Source organism: Sparus aurata, chromosome 15, assembly GCF_900880675.1.
Source record: "Sparus aurata chromosome 15, fSpaAur1.1, whole genome shotgun sequence".
Lineage (NCBI taxonomy): Eukaryota > Metazoa > Chordata > Actinopteri > Spariformes > Sparidae > Sparus > Sparus aurata.
Window position 1 is genome coordinate 28,084,872 of NC_044201.1, and position 16,924 is coordinate 28,101,795.

Consider the following 16,924-nt stretch of genomic DNA (forward strand, 5'->3'; position numbering starts at 1 on the left):
GGCTGCCCATGAGCGTGTGTGGCTCTAGTTGTTGCAGTGTGTTCACACTGTGTGCACTTGTCGGCCCTCGTCAGCAGCTTTTTGGCTGATTGAGAGAAATCACCCTGATTGGCTGTTAAGATAAATTAATCTGTGCACGAATAGAGAAACAGAAAAAGAAAGGAACACTTTAGTCTGGTGCTGTAGTATCCATGATTTCCACCATCTAGTGCAGTTCCTCCTTATTTTTTGCCTCCTTCTCTTTGCCAGTGTCGTTTGCAACTTTTTTCCAACATATTCTCGATAAGAAGTGGCCATTTAGTGAGAGTAGTGTCAAAAAATGCTGTTTTATCTTCATTTCGGCATGTATCTCCACATTCCTGAGTCTTCTGGTTTCGCTTCTTAGTTAAAGGACACGACACCGCTGTCATTCTTCATCAACAGTAGTTTCTTTATATTGGTTTGGTGCGTCTTAGCCATAAGGCCATATGGTCGGATCTAGTCTTATTTCCCCAGTCAGTTGAGAACAAAGTGATAAACACAAAGACTCAAAGAATGGTCGCGAGATGGCAAAACTTATAGTTAAACAAATAGTTTCCAGCACACCTCGCACATGTATTTGTTTTTCCTCGAACACATGCGAGACGCACACGAGTTGGAAAGGGTGGAGAGGAAAAAAAAAATATGTGAAGAATCGCCAATCCTGCCTTTAATTTTGATGATCGTTTGCTAATTTTCCTATATTTTTGATTAAGACTTCTAAAGTGCTTTACGGAGGCAACTGGACTTGCTTCAGTTTTCAGGAAACTGAAGCAAGGCCCATGCGTCCGTATAGCACTTAGATATAGAACTGAAATTGTTACACCCCTATTCTTCAGATACCAACAGTACGATCTACATGACATGCATAACAAAAGTACCATTAAGTGCAATGAATAAATCCAAGAGGACATTGTGTTTGGGTTAGTGCTCAATTTATATAACTAAGATTACATTTTAAAGCATAATGCAGCATATCCCTGCCCCATTACTGGATTTCAATGACGAGGATATTCACTTTCCATTTTCTCGATTTCCAACCAGTTCAGTCTCCACTATTCTCCTGTAAAGTCTTTTTTACACTACTGATTGTTTTGTTTGTTGATGATGCAGCAGTTTGTGTGAGCTCAGGATTTTCTTCTGTTGGTTGTGTGGTGCCAACATATTTCTCCTGCTCCATGCTGCTGTTTTCTGATCAACAAAATCTGCTCTTCTTGTTGCCCAGACTGCACTGGAAAGTGCCCCTATGGTGGCTCAGAGGGGTCAGTAGCTGCTGTCAGATATGAATAATTAAAGACTAGGAAAAAAAATACCAGGTTGACATTTAATGAAGGGCAGCCCTGATTACCAGAGGCACTTTTACCCCTCATTTTTTAATTTCAAGGGTGTTTTATGAGCGGTTAAGGGCAAATTGGCCTCAGATCTCCATAAATTTCTCACGGTCTGAATGGCATGTTCCTCCGAGAAAATGCAGCACAGACTGAATTCCATCAGACTGTTTTTACATTTAAAAAAAAATGGATTCTCTCTTTATACAAAGAGACCAAACTCTGTTGGATTGACTTGGGTAACAAATGAGCAGTCGTGCTATTGAGGCTTGTGACCCAGCAGGTTTTCTTTAAAAGTAAAGACTTCACCAGGTGCTGCTTAGTCTCTGCTTTCTGGTTGAAATCACCTGTTGTAGTGTTTCATTTGGAAGAAAACCTGCAGCCTCTCAATGGTACTGCTGCACATCTGTGATTTGGATGGAAGCAGACTTCTAAATGTGTGCTGTGGTTTAAATCTTTGCTGAGGGAATCCCTTCTCTCATCGGTACTCAATACATACTATTGAAATGACACTCTGAATTGAGTCAGTGTTGCATCACTGGTTTAAAGCAGAGCCGGATATTCATGAGTCATTCTTATTCCAAATTTGCCAAAGTCTCTAAATGCGCTAAAAAGAAATGATGTGGTTAGAATATATATTGACTTCAGTTTTCCTGAAGTATTCGTGCTCCTGTTTTTCTTCTACTTACCAAGAAGAAACTCAACCCATCTTCAATGTGTAGTTAATCATGTATCTTTAGTTTATACTTTGTTGGAAAGGTCATTGAAAGTTAAACTGTTAACAACCCAGCCATGAGCTACCCAAAACACATACACCATTATTAAACACATTTAGTTGTCTAGCACGACTTTGCTTTCGGTCACTCCAAAGCAACGACAGTCACCAACAAGGCTGAAAAAACAAAAAGATAATCAAACCAAGACGCACTACATCCCTATTATCTTACTGGTATAACAATACCTCTTCCTAGAAACAAGTTGGATAAATCGCTCTAACTGCCTCACTGTAGACTGGAGAGGATGAGCAAGGGCAGATTTTCGTAATAGATGGCAGATGGCGTTCTTCTCGGAAATGAAAAAGTATTAAGTGGTAAAATGGGTCAACAAATACACTCGGGCCTGTCCGAGTAAAGTCTTTGTGTGGGAAACTGGTTTTTTTTGGGAGCACTGAAACAGTGAAATTCAGTGGGAATTAAATAATTGAAACTCACCTAAGCATCTTATCAGAATTATGTACTGTTAAAACAAAAAATGAATATCTGCACATATCGTACAACATAAAATACAAATATACACATATTGGCCGACTTATTTATCAGTCGGGCTCTCCTCAAGAACACTTCTTAAATGCTGGGAGTGGGTGACAAAATGAAATATCATGCCATTTTTGATATTGTGGCATTATGTAGGGATTTTATTACAATATCCAGAGTCTAAGATGATAAGAAGTCTCATGTCGCGATGGCAATATGATGCAAGACTTCAGCATCGGTTCTGCTCTCAATTCCCCAAACAACGACACAGGGGCTTTTGCATCAAACTCAAGACATGTTCAAGCCTCTTCACCACCAGGCGAAACACACCTTCAACTAAATTCCTCTACATGTTGCCGTCACAGTCAGTGGAATGTAGGAGCTGATGTTCAACACTATAGATACCTAAGTGAACCATGTTGCCATTTGTCCACATAACCATGTAACGATAAACACAACTGTGTGTAAGAGCATCATGAAGCACCCCGATGCTTCAGCCATCATTGAGCTCTGTATTGTCAGTTACTAAGCAACAACCGTTATCAGATAATGTGGAGCAAATATTGCGGCTAGTGTGAAAAACTGCAGGGGGGAAAACTTTGTCTTCACACTGCTCTCCACCAGACAGTGTCAGCCATATCATTTTAAGCCCTTCCACACTCTTTTAAATGGATGTGTCATATATGTCTGAGTGCGTAGGCAGGGGATACTACACCTTGTGTTCCTTTTTGCAGACAGCGTGCGTTAAAACAAGTGTTAATATGATCACATGTTGGTTCGGCATGTGTTGTTGTTTTTTGTTTTTTTTATGTGTTGTGTTTAAAAGAAATGCCAGAACGGCCCTCCTGTAACTCAAACCCTCAGATATGCAGATAAAACACCTGTATGAGAGCAGCTGTTTTAAGACATGCGCGTGTGTGTGTGTGTGTGTGTTTTGTGAGTGTGTCTGTGTGTGTGTGTTAGTGTGCGTGTGTGTGTGTGTAGACCAGTGATCCAGCAGTTTGTCTGGGTGGGCTCTTTGTTTTGATTTCTTCTCTTCTTCTCTCCGTTCCAATGCTTCCCCCCTCTCCTATGCAGCAAGGACAAGTTTGGAAGGTTTGCAAAGTTTATCACCTTCCACTTATGAAACCCCACACCCCTTCACCCTTCCTCAACTTCCTCCTCTCCTCCTTTCCCCTCCCCTCCTCGTCCTCCTCCTCCTCTTCCTCCTCCAACTCCTGGCTACCTGTACTGATCTGTTGGTCCTCTCCTTTGTGCCTCACTCCTCTTCATGTTTGAATCTGCAACGCTGAGAGTAAGACTGGGCTCCATTCACTGTCGGTTTTACCAACCCTCAAAGGAAATTCAGTGTGTTATTGATTTGCTTATGACAAAGCATTCAAACACGCTTTATTTTTCTGTGCTTTGTTTGGGAAAAGAAAGCTTTCTTATAGAACGCTGCAAAGCAGAAATCCCAAACTAGATTTGACACGTTTGGTCAGAAACAAACAGCAGGTGGTTGAATTAACATTCAGATTTGCCAAATTGGTGAATGCTTTGATCCTCAGTACCTGACAAAATAAGTGCATATAGTTTTTAACATAAGTAGCTGTAGTGCGAATCAAAAGCCCCAAGACATGATTGAAGTGATAGTTTGATATAATGATCACAAATATGAGAAATAACTTCTACTGTTTATCCGGAGCCACAAACAAATTACCACCAAGCTATCCCTAATCAAGCCAAAGTCCAGAATTTTGAAACTAGCTTCCTATATTTCAGTGTTTTGGTGTGTAAATGATTCACACTCAGCAGAAGTTTGAAAGCCGTGACACAGCTGCAGTGTTGTCCTTTGGGGCAACTACGACCATCAAAGTTACATTCACTAAAAGTGCTTGTTGTAGAAAGGCTGATGTTGCTACAGAAATAGACTTTTTTTGTTAAATAATAAGATCCTTTTGTAACCAGAAACACAAGTCTCACTTCAAGGAGAATTCTTCCTCTGAACTCTGATGAGGCGAGATGTTACAGTTACTTCTAGACTGTCAAAGCCAGTTAAATAGTCAGAAATGTCTTCGGAAATAAATTCTTGCTGGCAGCTCGTCTTGGTAAACCTGTCATCTCTCTGCAACAACTCCCCACTAGTGAGATTCCAGAGCTTTTTACAAAAGGATCCTGTTGTTTAACAAATTGGTCTGTCTCTGTAGGAATCATTCCCATGACGTTGTCAGACAGAATTAAAAATCTAAGCCTGCCAGTGACGAAAACAAAAACTTTTTAGTGGATGTAACGCTGCAGCTGCCAGCTGAGGCGATCCACTGGATTGATTCCAGAAAAGTATTTGGCAAAGATTGATTATCAAGGCAGGGATTTTATGTTCGAATGCCGATTAGATAAATTAATTAAAAAATGCACTGCCCATAACAGTAAATGATTGGTTACACATCACAAGTTAAAGCTGAGTTAAATCTGAGTCCGCAAAGTAATTAGTTATCAAATAAATGTAGTAGACTGGAAGAATAAAGTAGCAGAAAACAGAACTCTAGCGTAAGCACTTTAGTAAATTTTACTGTGTTACATTCCAGTAAGTATGAATCACTTACACACCCAAACATTTAAATAAAGGGCTCAAGTTACAAATACAGGAATTCCTGTTTAATGTTTCTTGTTGTGAGGAAAGTTTACTTAAATTAATCATTTTCAAAATCGCAGCAAACACATTTCTAAGATGATGGTTAATCCTAACAAGTTCCCCATGTTTTAATGAATTCATTTCCAAGTATTCTTGTGTTAAAAAAAAAGTCCAACAATGCTGACAAATGTAAAAGGGGATGCAGGGAGAGCTCCCTATTGCCAGCAGGCAGACCAGGCAGTCAGCCAGCTCTTAGCAGATTGTAGTGGTTCTCTAGTGGTTCTGTTCCTAATCACATGAAACCATCCATTCTTTAAAGCCTTTCTTTCTTTTTGCAGCAGTTAATCCCTCCTTGTGAGAAAAGAGAGCACTCACACAGTGCGAGGAATGACACACCGAAAGTAATTCATCTCCGTGAGATGTTTGCGGTGTTTATGTGAGCTCCCCGAAAAAGGTGCCATGGGGTGTTTAGAATATTTCATGCTGTAATCAGCAGCCATAATTAGTTTTCAGATGTAGGTTACCCTGGCCCAGTGCTGTCTATTACAGCGTCCCCTGCCATATGTCGGTCAATGCGGAGACCCTTTGAGAAGCTCAGCTGTTAATTGCTACCCGGAGTGGAGGAACGATGGTGGAGGCGAGACTAAGGTCTGTTCTGGTATCCAGGCAACAGCTCCCTTACTCCTCCCTGACTTCTACTGATTCTCAGCTTATTCCCATGCCCTGTTCCTTCATTCACTGCGTCCTTCCTTCCATCCATCCTTCCATCAGCCCCCACCCCACCCGAAACCCAGCCAGCCAGCTTATTGCACTAGCCACCACCAGCACTAACGGAGAATGCCACGCCATACAAATGACAGGAAACGATTAATAAATCTCCATGCTTTTGTTCTGTGATGCTAAACAAAAGACGCCAATTCTGTTCTTTACCTATGAAAGTAAAACATTTGAGTATAAGTTCACCCAAAAAGGAAAATTCAGTCATTATCTCCTCATCCCCCAATGCCGATGGAAAGTTGGAATAAGTTTTGTAGTCCACAAAACATTTCTGGAGCTCGACAGCAAAATGGTGATGCAGCATTCTCCTAAACAACTGAAGTAGGTGGAGACTTCTTTGAAATCATAGAATAAACTATTTAAAATCAAATCCAGAAGCCAAGAGATCCAAAAATGATTTGAATTTGAATAAATGTTATTTACACCCTTGACATGCTGTCAAGCTAGTGCACCCGCTTCATCTGGCTGATTCAGAGGAAGTTTTTCTGCTTATAAACTGGTGTAAATAACTTATTTTTAAAATCAATTTTGAGATCTCAGGGCTTCCGTAGACCTGGATTCCCCATCAACTTCAGTTGTTTAGGAGAGTTCTGCAACTCTGTTTTGCTATGAAGCTCCAAGAATGTTTTGTAGACTCTGAAACTTCACTTCCGACTTTCCAGCGGCATGACTGAATATTGATTTTTGGTTGAACATGTACTTTATTAATAACTGAATCAGTAACATAGTTGAAGCTTAAATGACTGAGATGCTGCACTGGTGTGGCTATAAACTAAAGAAGTAGTCAGTAAAATAGAAATAATTTTTCAGGTTTTGCATGTTTTAGCCCATTATTTACAGCTCTTAACTTATGATACATTACTGACAACCATTTTTCAAGGCATAGGTGTTCACATTGGATGTTTGTCAATGTGTTGTTAATGCCTTTGTCTCTTTGTCAATGTCACTGTCACCTACAATGCAGACAGTGATGAAGACGATTCCTTTTTTACGAGTTTGTGGGAATTTCAACTGCTTTAATAGCACCACATCCACAAACTGTATATGTCGGAGATTCAAACCAAAAAGACAGATGTTGAGGAAAAATGTGATTTTGGTGGTTTCTCTGCATTATAAAAACCGCTGTTGGTAGGTTTCCCACAAGTTTGGATGTTGGAGCTTCCTACAGTCATTTGAACGCACCAACAAGTAAGTAAATAAATCAATTAAGTTAATAGATATAGAGAGTATTTATCATTAGCAAGCATCACAAAGCGCAGATTAAATAGAGAGAGAGAGGCCTGCCTGTACGAGAACACATTGTCAACAAACCTTAATATGTAATGGAAAGCTGTTGCAGAGCCTTTATATTGCAGCAGTAAAAACTCTGTCTCCATTAGTTTTGAGTTTGGGCTAAAACATGGAAAATACTTGTACAGTCCTTTTAGTCAGCATACCATTGTTATGCAGTAACCGGACAGTGTTTTTCACTCTACAGTTCCCCGGCGTCAGTCAAAGGGTAACTACATTTTAGTGGCCCATGTAGAGACTAGTTTGTTGTGTAGGTTGGGGCTTGTGGTGTGTCGTCATCAGAAGAGCACCGTGTTAGCAAAACAAGGCTTGTGCTTTTGCAATTGCATGGATTTCACAGTCACATCTTGATTCCTTGTTCTCATTTAACATAGTTAAAATTCAGCCCGCTTCTCACACACCTCAACAGATTTTTCTCTGACCAGTAACTGTTAAGTAAACACTCAATGACATTGACAAAGAACGCTGAAGTTGGAACTCTGGTCAGGTGTGAGAGAAGCAGGCGCAAGGAAACAAGCTGAGACTCAAGGGTCCAGTGTGTGTCATTGATGGGTATTGAAATCATGTTGGTGTTGTGTGTTTTCCTGTGTCAAATCCCCCAAGTGTCCAAGTGTTTTGTGTATGAGAACCTGCAGTAGTGGTGGGTGTGTTTCAGACACAGCTCTGTGAGAGCTCCGCATGCCTGTTTCTGGTGTTTTAGTGCGCGAACTGGGTTAAGCTAACAGACTAAACAGACAAACTGTAATGTGTTTTGGCTAGTTAGCTAGCAGATAAACAAATTGTTTAGTTGATTTTGCCAAAGGGTCTGTACTGTTTCTCCTGTCAGGTAATTTTTGGAGCATATTACACCTATTGTACTCCATTTTATACCATGCAGGGCTCCAGACTAACTTTTTTTTTACAACCAAACAGAAAAACTGTTATGACTTCTCTAAAGTGGTTGTAAACCCCCTAAAAAAACAAAATATTGTTTCTGTACTTTGTGATAATCATCTATAGTCGTTAAAGTTTAAGCATTTAAAGTACATTTACTCCCACGTGTTAAAGTATTTATTTATTTTAAAAAAAGTGTATTTAATCTAAACTACTTGTGTTGTCATATTAAGCTGAAGTTCACTGTTTAAGGCTTCAACTTCATCTGACTAGAAACATTCAGTCCTGCTGTGTGTTTAGCTCCATTAGCTATTAGCTCTGTTATCTCAATTAGCTGTAAGGTATTAGCTTGTTAGCTCCGGTAGCCAAGCACACTGCAGGACTCGGCTGCCCTCTGGCTGCTAACAGCTAACTAGCTCTTTACTCACGTATTTCACACAGATATAGTTTTTTTAAAACTGAAACAAATTTATTTAAAAACATATAACATTATTAAAATACTGCAGAATTTTCTTTATACGATACTACTTAAAATTAGTCTTGTCTTTCCTGTTATATTCTCGGTTCAGCCTGTTATGCAGTCACGTTCATATGTGTCAAGCACATAAATCATTCATTATCGCTTACCCAGTTAAAGCTCAGACTATGATAGTGATATCTTAAGTTCCAAATAGGATCTATGAGGAAGAAGTGTGGAGGACAATATTTCAAGAGGGCTGTTGGAACTTAAATTGACGACAGCGAACACAGCGTTAGTGCTGGTGGTTACTTTAGCACTGCGAAAGCACCGGGAGCACCTGCTGAAGTTAGCTTTAAACAGCGCAACACAGTAAGATGATAAGAGTAGGCCAGTAGGCTAAACCAGTAGACCTATGCTAAATAACCTCAGTCATAACGGTGGTACTTGGAGAGTCCTGATATTTTCTGAGGTGGTAGACATTTTGAGAAGCACTGTGCTAATTGATAGTTAAGCATGCATTAAAGATCTCTTGCAGGAAGATAGATATTCACCCCAAACACATTCTCTATCATCCGCCAGACAACAGGACTTCGTCAGTCTCGAGCCCTGATCTCATATTAAATTATAGCAGATTATAATTGTCAGCAGATGCTGATCAGTGTTTTCCTCTTAGACCAGAAATATCGACCGTAGTGGCTGTGATGTGTCAAAGCTAATATATAAATTTGAGGGATGATGAAGCTTGAAATCCTCAGTGGCAGAAAAGCAATTTTTGTACTGATCTTTGGTTTGAAGTTTTCAAAGTCTGTTGCAGTGATCACACCCATTGTCAGCAGTGCGGTGTATTGCACAAAAATGTGTATACTGTTGAATATTTTATCAGTTTCTTCCCATACTTCCCCTCGATTTTCAGCTCGTGTTTCATCACGTTTTAATACCCGGGTTGTCAGTTACCTGCTGTGTGTGAACTAGCATGTTTCGTGGTTTCATTTTGTACTGGCTGATGCTGGAAATGTTTCGGCGCCATGCAAACTGAAATCTGGGTTTATGGTTGTGGTGCTGTTTTCAAGCCTGTCGGTTCGTTAGCTGTGATGTGTTACTGCGGGTCGAAACATGACATTTATAGCATAGCTCTGTGTTGTAAATTTCATTATGGTAACTTCACGTTCAGCAGGTTTTTATGGCCTTTTCTGAATGTGTGCTTCCACTTTCTGAACTTAAACCTTAACCACTAGGAACTGAATCCTCAGAACGGTCAAAGGCACTGACCTCTTCTAGGATTGTTCCTCTGTGTTGGCAGCCAACAAACTTTATACGATCACTCTGTGTATGGCACATGCATGGACCACATCTTCCTCACCATTCACTACTACACTACCCATAATGCATGAGTGCTGTTGCTTCCTGCCAGTCAGGGCAGATAGAATAGATGAGAATACTGATGAGAAGAATACGACAGCTCTGCAGGTGTAGTGAAATAGTTAAAACTTGCTGCAGTAGGTGTAGATGCTGATAAAGGACTTTTCTCTCTGACTCCTTATCTCTCCTTCCATTTCTCTTCAGTCATCTCTCTTTATTTTTCTTCTCCTCTGTCTATGTTTCATTCAATCCCTTCTTCATTCTGCCCATCCAACACTCTGCCTGTCATGCAGTGGTACTAACCAGTGACGGCTGAGAGACAGTGTTTGAAACTGAAACCCTCTCATTGCCTCGGACTCTCAGTGGTTCTCATCCCTTCTGTGTTGTGGATAATTTTGGCGAAGCTAAACTTCTAGATGATCAAAATGAGGCGCGCTAAATCTTTTTTGATTCTAAGAATTTTACCCCAGTCTTGAGGTAATCATAATGACCACCAGCAAATCCAACACATTGTCGTATCTGTAGAGAAAAGTGTTAGAACAAGCTCTCTGATGTCTCTCCACAGCTCAGCAGTTGAGAACCACTGATGAATGCAAGTCTGTTTACAACACCTGAACCTGGTTTATCAATCACATGGAAACCTACCCTGCTGTTTGCTAAACATTGTGGAATCTTCTCATTGCATCTTAATGAAGTTTGTGTGTGTTTGTTTTCACGTCTTGAATATGCATCTGGTCTGGAAACTTCACTAAATGTCAGTGGTGTCAGTATTTCATTCACCTGAACCCCTCCTCTCATATCCTGGGCTGAGATAAACCAGTTTTCACTGTAAGCACTAAATGTTTCCCTGATGATGACCATACGTCTAACATGTCTGACCATGAGGACATAAAATCCAAGAATAACAGAGATAAATCAGTCTAGATGTAATGAGTAAAGATTCCAGGTGTTTCAGAAGCAGCAGTGTACATCAATACTGTTGTGTTTTGTCTCTCCTCACCTCTTCTTCTTCTCTCCTCTCCAGGCATGTGGCGACCCCAAGGCTAAGCCCTCCTACCTTGTCGATAAGAACTTGGAGTCTGCTGTTAAATTTATTGTCAGGAAGTTTCCTGCTGTGGAGACACGGAACAATAACGTAAGTCCGCCTGCATGTACTGTGTGTCTGCCATGTGTTTGGATGATACAGAGAGGAGAATGAAAGAGTGTCTGTTCAGTCATTACTTGGCCATATTTTCACAGTTTGAATCTGGGTGGTAGGTTTATTTTTATGTATGTAGCTTTTGGAAAATTATTACATGAAGCTTGGTTCTGATTTATCACTAGAAATTGCAGGTGTCGCTGAGCAGGTCTGCAGTGCAATAAGCATTTTCTCTATATTTTCCAATTAGAATTAAAGTAACAACTTATGCAGTAGTTATCGAAAAGAAAACAACAAGTTACTAATATTATCATGAATTTTGAGTAAAATGGCTTGTCAGATAACATATGTTATTTAACAGTTATATAATTGGGCAGTGAAATTGTAAAAATAACAGAAGCTACTATTATTATGATTAGTTAAAGTATCAATCACAGTATCCGTTACTGATTATATTTGTGATCAATCAAGCACTGTGAACTGCAACAGGTTAACCAAAGCCTTGAGTGAAAGTGAGGTAACACAACAACTCTTACATTTGTGAGGATCTTAGTATTTTTTTCAAATAAAGCTAAGAATAAATAAATTGTCAAACATTTAAAAAAGAAAATTTTTGGAAAGATGTTGGAAATATCTTTTTGCTGATAAATCGCCATTAGTGGACACCTTGAATAATCAAGTATTGAATTTATCAGAATTTACATTTTTGGACAGATTCAACACAAATGTTAATTAACTGATTTAAATTGGAACTATCAAGCCCTGAAGTATCAAGTGAAATAATTACCAGGTGAAAAATCTTAAAATTTGCTGCCTCTACTGACAGATTCTTGTTTTAAATAATAACAAAAATATTTATATTACCAGTTTACTTTTATTTTTAAATGCTCTATATCACTGATGACCTTGGATAGTTGGCCATGTTTGTCACAAATGTCAAAAACGAGAAACTGAAATAATTTTTTATAAGGCAAGTGGAATATTGTGGGTAAAAAATGTGTGTAATTTCAGGTGTGTGTGTGTGTGTGTGTGTGTGTGTGTGTGTGTGTGTGTGTGTGTGTGTGTGTGTGTGTGTGTGTGTGTGTGTGTGTGTGTGTGTGTGTGTGTGTGTGTGTGTGTCTGAGAACTAAACTCATTGCTCATCAAATGTGTCTCTCAGCTTTGATTGTTAGCTTAGCTTGTAGCTTTTGGCCTATGTGTTTATGTGAAACTGTCATTTAGCAAACAGCTTTGTGTGTGACTGTGTGTGTCTGTGTGTGTGTGTGTGTGTGTGTGTGTGTGTGTGATTGTGTGTCCAGCTAACTGCTTTATTCAGTATAACCGTGCCAGAATTGTCTCTTATGTTGTTTTCTGCTTTGTTTCTGTGTTTGTTTGTGTTCTGCATGCTAAACTTGGCTTATTCCGGACTTGTGCTTTTTGGTAAGTTTTTGTATCTAAGTTTTTGTATTTTGGTTCACGTACTTAAGTTTTGTAACAATGTAACTTTTTTTTGTACCTGTTTTTTAAAGCTGGTTTGGAGTGCGTTTTGCTTTGCTCTGCTTTCTCCCTCCTCTCCTCGCTGCTGGCAGCATTTTTTTTTACTTTCTATCCTTCATCCACTGAGTGATTGTGTGGCTGGTTGAACGACCTGGTTTGCCGGCTGGCTGACTCTGAGTTGGTTAGATGGCTGACTGGCTGTTTGAGTGACAGGCTGACTGCCTGCACTAAGGAGTGTTACTGAGCAGATACCAATTTGTTGTCTGTCAGTTGACTGTATTTTCAGTTAAATTTTAATGATGGTGGACCAGTTTCTGGACAGGTCTGAGGCCTCTGTCAGTTACCTGTGACAAGAGGAGTGTTATAGACAAATTGGCTGTTCAAAATGTGTGAAGAAGGGCAAAAAATCCCTCTATTATTCATTCAAATCTTCACTCATCACCATCAATCTTTGTGTCAAGTGACAGAGGTTTTAACTTCTTAGTGCAGCAGCAGTGTCACACACTCTTCACACTTTTTCCACTTGGTCTCTCACAGATGCGCTGGTTAAATTACAGTTTTGACTTGAAGTGTACACACGGCTTTGGTGCTGGGTTAGATTTACATACAGTATGCTTCAGTCATTTCTGTCATGTAAATAGAAGCTGCTTCTTACTATCTAAAGATAGAGCTTTTGATTTTCCAGCTTGTTAAAAGATTGATGTGACAATCTTTTCAAACTGAATTTACGTTCAAGTTGGGGCTTTTTAAAAACACACATTGTGTCCACAGCTTAACTTTTCCAGACATCAGCAGGTACAGAAAAAGGTTTTGTCTTTGAATTTTTCATCTCACTTCAGTCTTTAAACTCTTGACATGAATGCAATCAAGATTATATTGGGCGGACTGTCTAGCTTTGCTTTGATAGTCAGATTTTACTTTGGTCAGACATTTTTATTCTCTGCAACTCACTACAATTGGAAAGTTTGTGCAACCAAAGCTTTTTATTATGATTCTGTTTCCTAACATTCATTTCTTCATTTTCAAAAGTTGGGGGAAAAAACACATTTCAAATTAAGAAAATATGAAAATGAAAATAAACAACTGAATAATGTAACTTGTATTATCCAACTCGCACTTCGATATCTGTGAGTATGTCAACAAATATGCAATGAAGAAAATGTCCTACCAAAGTAATTTTTTTCATAGCAGGATCTCTATTAATATATCTTTGTATCTAGTTATGTCTGTTTCTCCCTGTTTGAGTTTTACTTGCTCCAATCTCACTGAATTATTCAGCGCCGCCTTCTCGTTCACATCAGTTTTCTCTTCATTTAGTCAAAATTAAGAGGCGCTTTAATGCTTTTGAACTAGATACAATAAACTGTATTGATCCCTGAAGGAAAACGTATTAAATAGTCATTTAAGATTTCTTTGGTTACATGGGTTAGAACAACTGATATGCAGATGTTTCTCTATGTAGTTTTTAAAAGATGTGATTTGTCAGCTCAGCCTTAAAGCAGAGAAACAGATTTCGGAGACAAATTTTATACTGACAAAAAGCCAAAAGGAGAGATACAGTAAGTTATGACAACGGTCAGAGTTTACACATATATATATATATTTGAAAGTCATCATACATGCTGTAAATTGCAGATGATGTCATAACTTTTTTGTGACTGTGTGCCCTTTGCTGCGTTTACAGCAACAGCTGGCTCAGCTGCAGAAGGAAAAGTCAGAGATTCTCAAGAACCTGGCTCTCTACTATTTTACCTTCGTAGATGTCATGGAATTCAAAGTAAGAAAACACACACATATACACAAACATATGCTGTGAAGGATTACATGGTGTTAATTCTTATCCTTTATCAACAGGACCATGTGTGTGAGCTGCTGAACACCATCGACGCCTGCCAGGTCTTCTTTGACATTGTAAGTGAATGAAGTGCAGCACACAAACACGTATTGAAGTGACATTGTTAAGGTGAATATCAAGAAAATGTCTCTTTCCTCTGCTTTCAGACGGTGAACTTTGACCTCACCAAGAACTACCTGGACCTGGTGGTGACATACACTACACTGATGACGATACTGTCTCGCATAGAGGAGAGGAAAGCCATCATAGGACTGTACAACTACGCCCACGAGATGACACATGGAGCCAGGTGACTGAACGCCACAAACAGACGGACGCGATCGAGAAATTCTCTGAACCATCCATGTGTTTAATGGTTTCTATAGTAACAATGGTATTGTGCGTGTGTGTGTTATAGTGACCGGGAGTACCCCAGGCTGGGCCAGATGATCGTGGATTACGAGAACCCCTTGAAGAAGATGATGGAGGAGTTTGTTCCGCATGGAAAGGTGCGAGAACTGTTTTACAGTTCAGTGGTGTATAAACTTTTGTGCTCTTTCCAGATGCCACTGACTCTTTCTTTAAATTGGCGCCTTTTTAAGGGTATACAATGTGTAAAATTTAGGGCTTATATTAAAATGTTATATGTTATGTTTTCAAGGTTAGAAATATGTTTTAATTGATTAGAATTTTCAATGTTATCTCGCATTTCATCTAAACAATCACTCATGTAAATCAAAAATCTCCTTGAAATGATCCTGATCATGATATTTGTTGTCCCCTGGTACAGAGGCCTGAACCTGCCAATAACAGAAATAAATAAATAATAGAGGCAGTAATTATTTTATAAAAATGTAACATAAAACGATATTTATTAAATGCATTCTCTCATTAATGTTTACATAGACTTGCATATTGATTTGAGAGATAAATACGTAAATCTAAGTGAAAATTCATACATTTAAATATCAATAAATTGATTAAATAAATGGAAAAGTAAATAGTTGAATTAAAGTTAAATAAATACATGGACAAATTACAGTACAGATATACTATGTCATTAAAACCTACATTTATTTCAACCTTATTTAACACATTTAATGCCATATTAATTTATTTATTGAGACATTTTTATGTTTTTATGTTTCTTTATGCGTATCTGATTTTGGCAGGTGCAATCCTCCATATCTTGGCATCACAATGAGCAAAAATTAAACAACCATGATCAAAACATGCAGTCAGCATTGGGTCGAATAGATAAAATAAAAACACATGTTGATTGTTGTTGGTATAAAGGATTTCTGGATAAATTGCATTTATAATAACAATCTGGATTTGATGATAAAAGCTTCACAAGTCTAGAAATATTTGGTGACTTGAAAGTGGCAGAAAGGTGCCTGAATATTTTTTTAAACCCTGAAGATTCAATCTTGTTTCTACCGAGGCGCGGTTGCCATAGCACCTGTAGTGCCACTTTTAGATCCGTCAGTCAGAGGAGAAACAATCTCCGTCTCTGTAACTGTGAGCTGAAATATCGACTGACTTCAAGGGAAAATAAAGTACTGTGGGGGAAACTTGTTTATGCAGCTGCTTTTCGTTTGCACAGACTGATGCAATACGGTGATACACGTATCAGAGTGTCAGACAGCTCACTGTACACAGTTAAGATAATTTGACTCATATGTCATTCTCATAACCTTGTAAGACTATGTTAAGAAAAACTTTTGATTTTTGTTCTGCCTGTTCATCCACCCTGCCTTTCTCTTTCTTCTTTCCCCTCCTCCTGGTTTCTCTCTCTTCATCCCTTCTTTCTCCTGCAGTCCCTGTCAGATGCTTTGATCAGTCTTCAGATGGTCTATCCCAGGAGGAATCTGTCCGCTGACCAGTGGAGGAACGCCCAGCTGCTCTCTCTCATCTCTGCTCCCTCCACCATGCTTAATCCTGCACAGTCAGACACTGTTAGTATGACGACGACTGCAGAGAAACGACTGAATTAATATCTGTGATGCTGATTCAAAGGGGAAAGATGTTAAATTGCATTATATCTGTCTTTAGATGCCATGTGAATACCTCTCACTGGACACAATGGAGAAGTGGATTGTTTGTAAGTACTGTAGAAACAGATTCGGATCTTTAATGATCATATCAGGTCCTGTTTATTCAGTCATATATTCCTCTCTCCTCTCTCTCTCCAGTTGGTTTCATCCTGTGCCATTCGGTGCTGAACAGCGATGCAGCAGCTTTGCCTTTGTGGAAGCTGGCTCTGCAGAGCTCCACCTGCCTCTGTCTGTTCAGGGATGAAGTCTTCCACATCCACAAGGCCGCAGAGGACCTGTTTGTGAATATCAGAGGGTGAGAGCATCTCGAGGAGAGGACGTACATGAGCAGACAATCTGTTTTTGTTTGTTTAAGTCATTTGTTTTACATGAAAATCTTAAATATTTATAGGTCAACCAAGAACCTCACATCACCTTAGTTTTTCCTTCAGACTACTGCAAAAGCTACAA

General features: G+C 39.1%; 1 protein-coding gene across 8 annotated transcripts in view; it reads left to right on the plus strand.

Annotated features, from left to right (window-relative positions):
- The window catches only part of nckap1 (NCK-associated protein 1), a 35,077-nt gene that overhangs the window by 3,113 nt on the left and 15,040 nt on the right, over positions 1 to 16,924 (plus strand). For 2 of the 8 annotated variants that reach the window (XM_030441218.1, XM_030441221.1), the window contains exons 2-10: positions 3,677 to 3,694; positions 10,994 to 11,104; positions 14,268 to 14,360; positions 14,438 to 14,494; positions 14,585 to 14,727; positions 14,836 to 14,926; positions 16,238 to 16,375; positions 16,473 to 16,521; positions 16,613 to 16,769. In XM_030441218.1, coding sequence (XP_030297078.1) covers positions 3,677 to 3,694; positions 10,994 to 11,104; positions 14,268 to 14,360; positions 14,438 to 14,494; positions 14,585 to 14,727; positions 14,836 to 14,926; positions 16,238 to 16,375; positions 16,473 to 16,521; positions 16,613 to 16,769 — 857 coding nt within the window. Of the gene's footprint in view, positions 1 to 3,676; positions 3,695 to 10,993; positions 11,105 to 12,221; positions 12,527 to 14,267; positions 14,361 to 14,437; positions 14,495 to 14,584; positions 14,728 to 14,835; positions 14,927 to 16,237; positions 16,376 to 16,472; positions 16,522 to 16,612; positions 16,770 to 16,924 lie in introns of those variants that run through there. The other 6 variants (XM_030441220.1, XM_030441223.1, XM_030441222.1 and 3 more) reach the window with 4 other exon arrangements.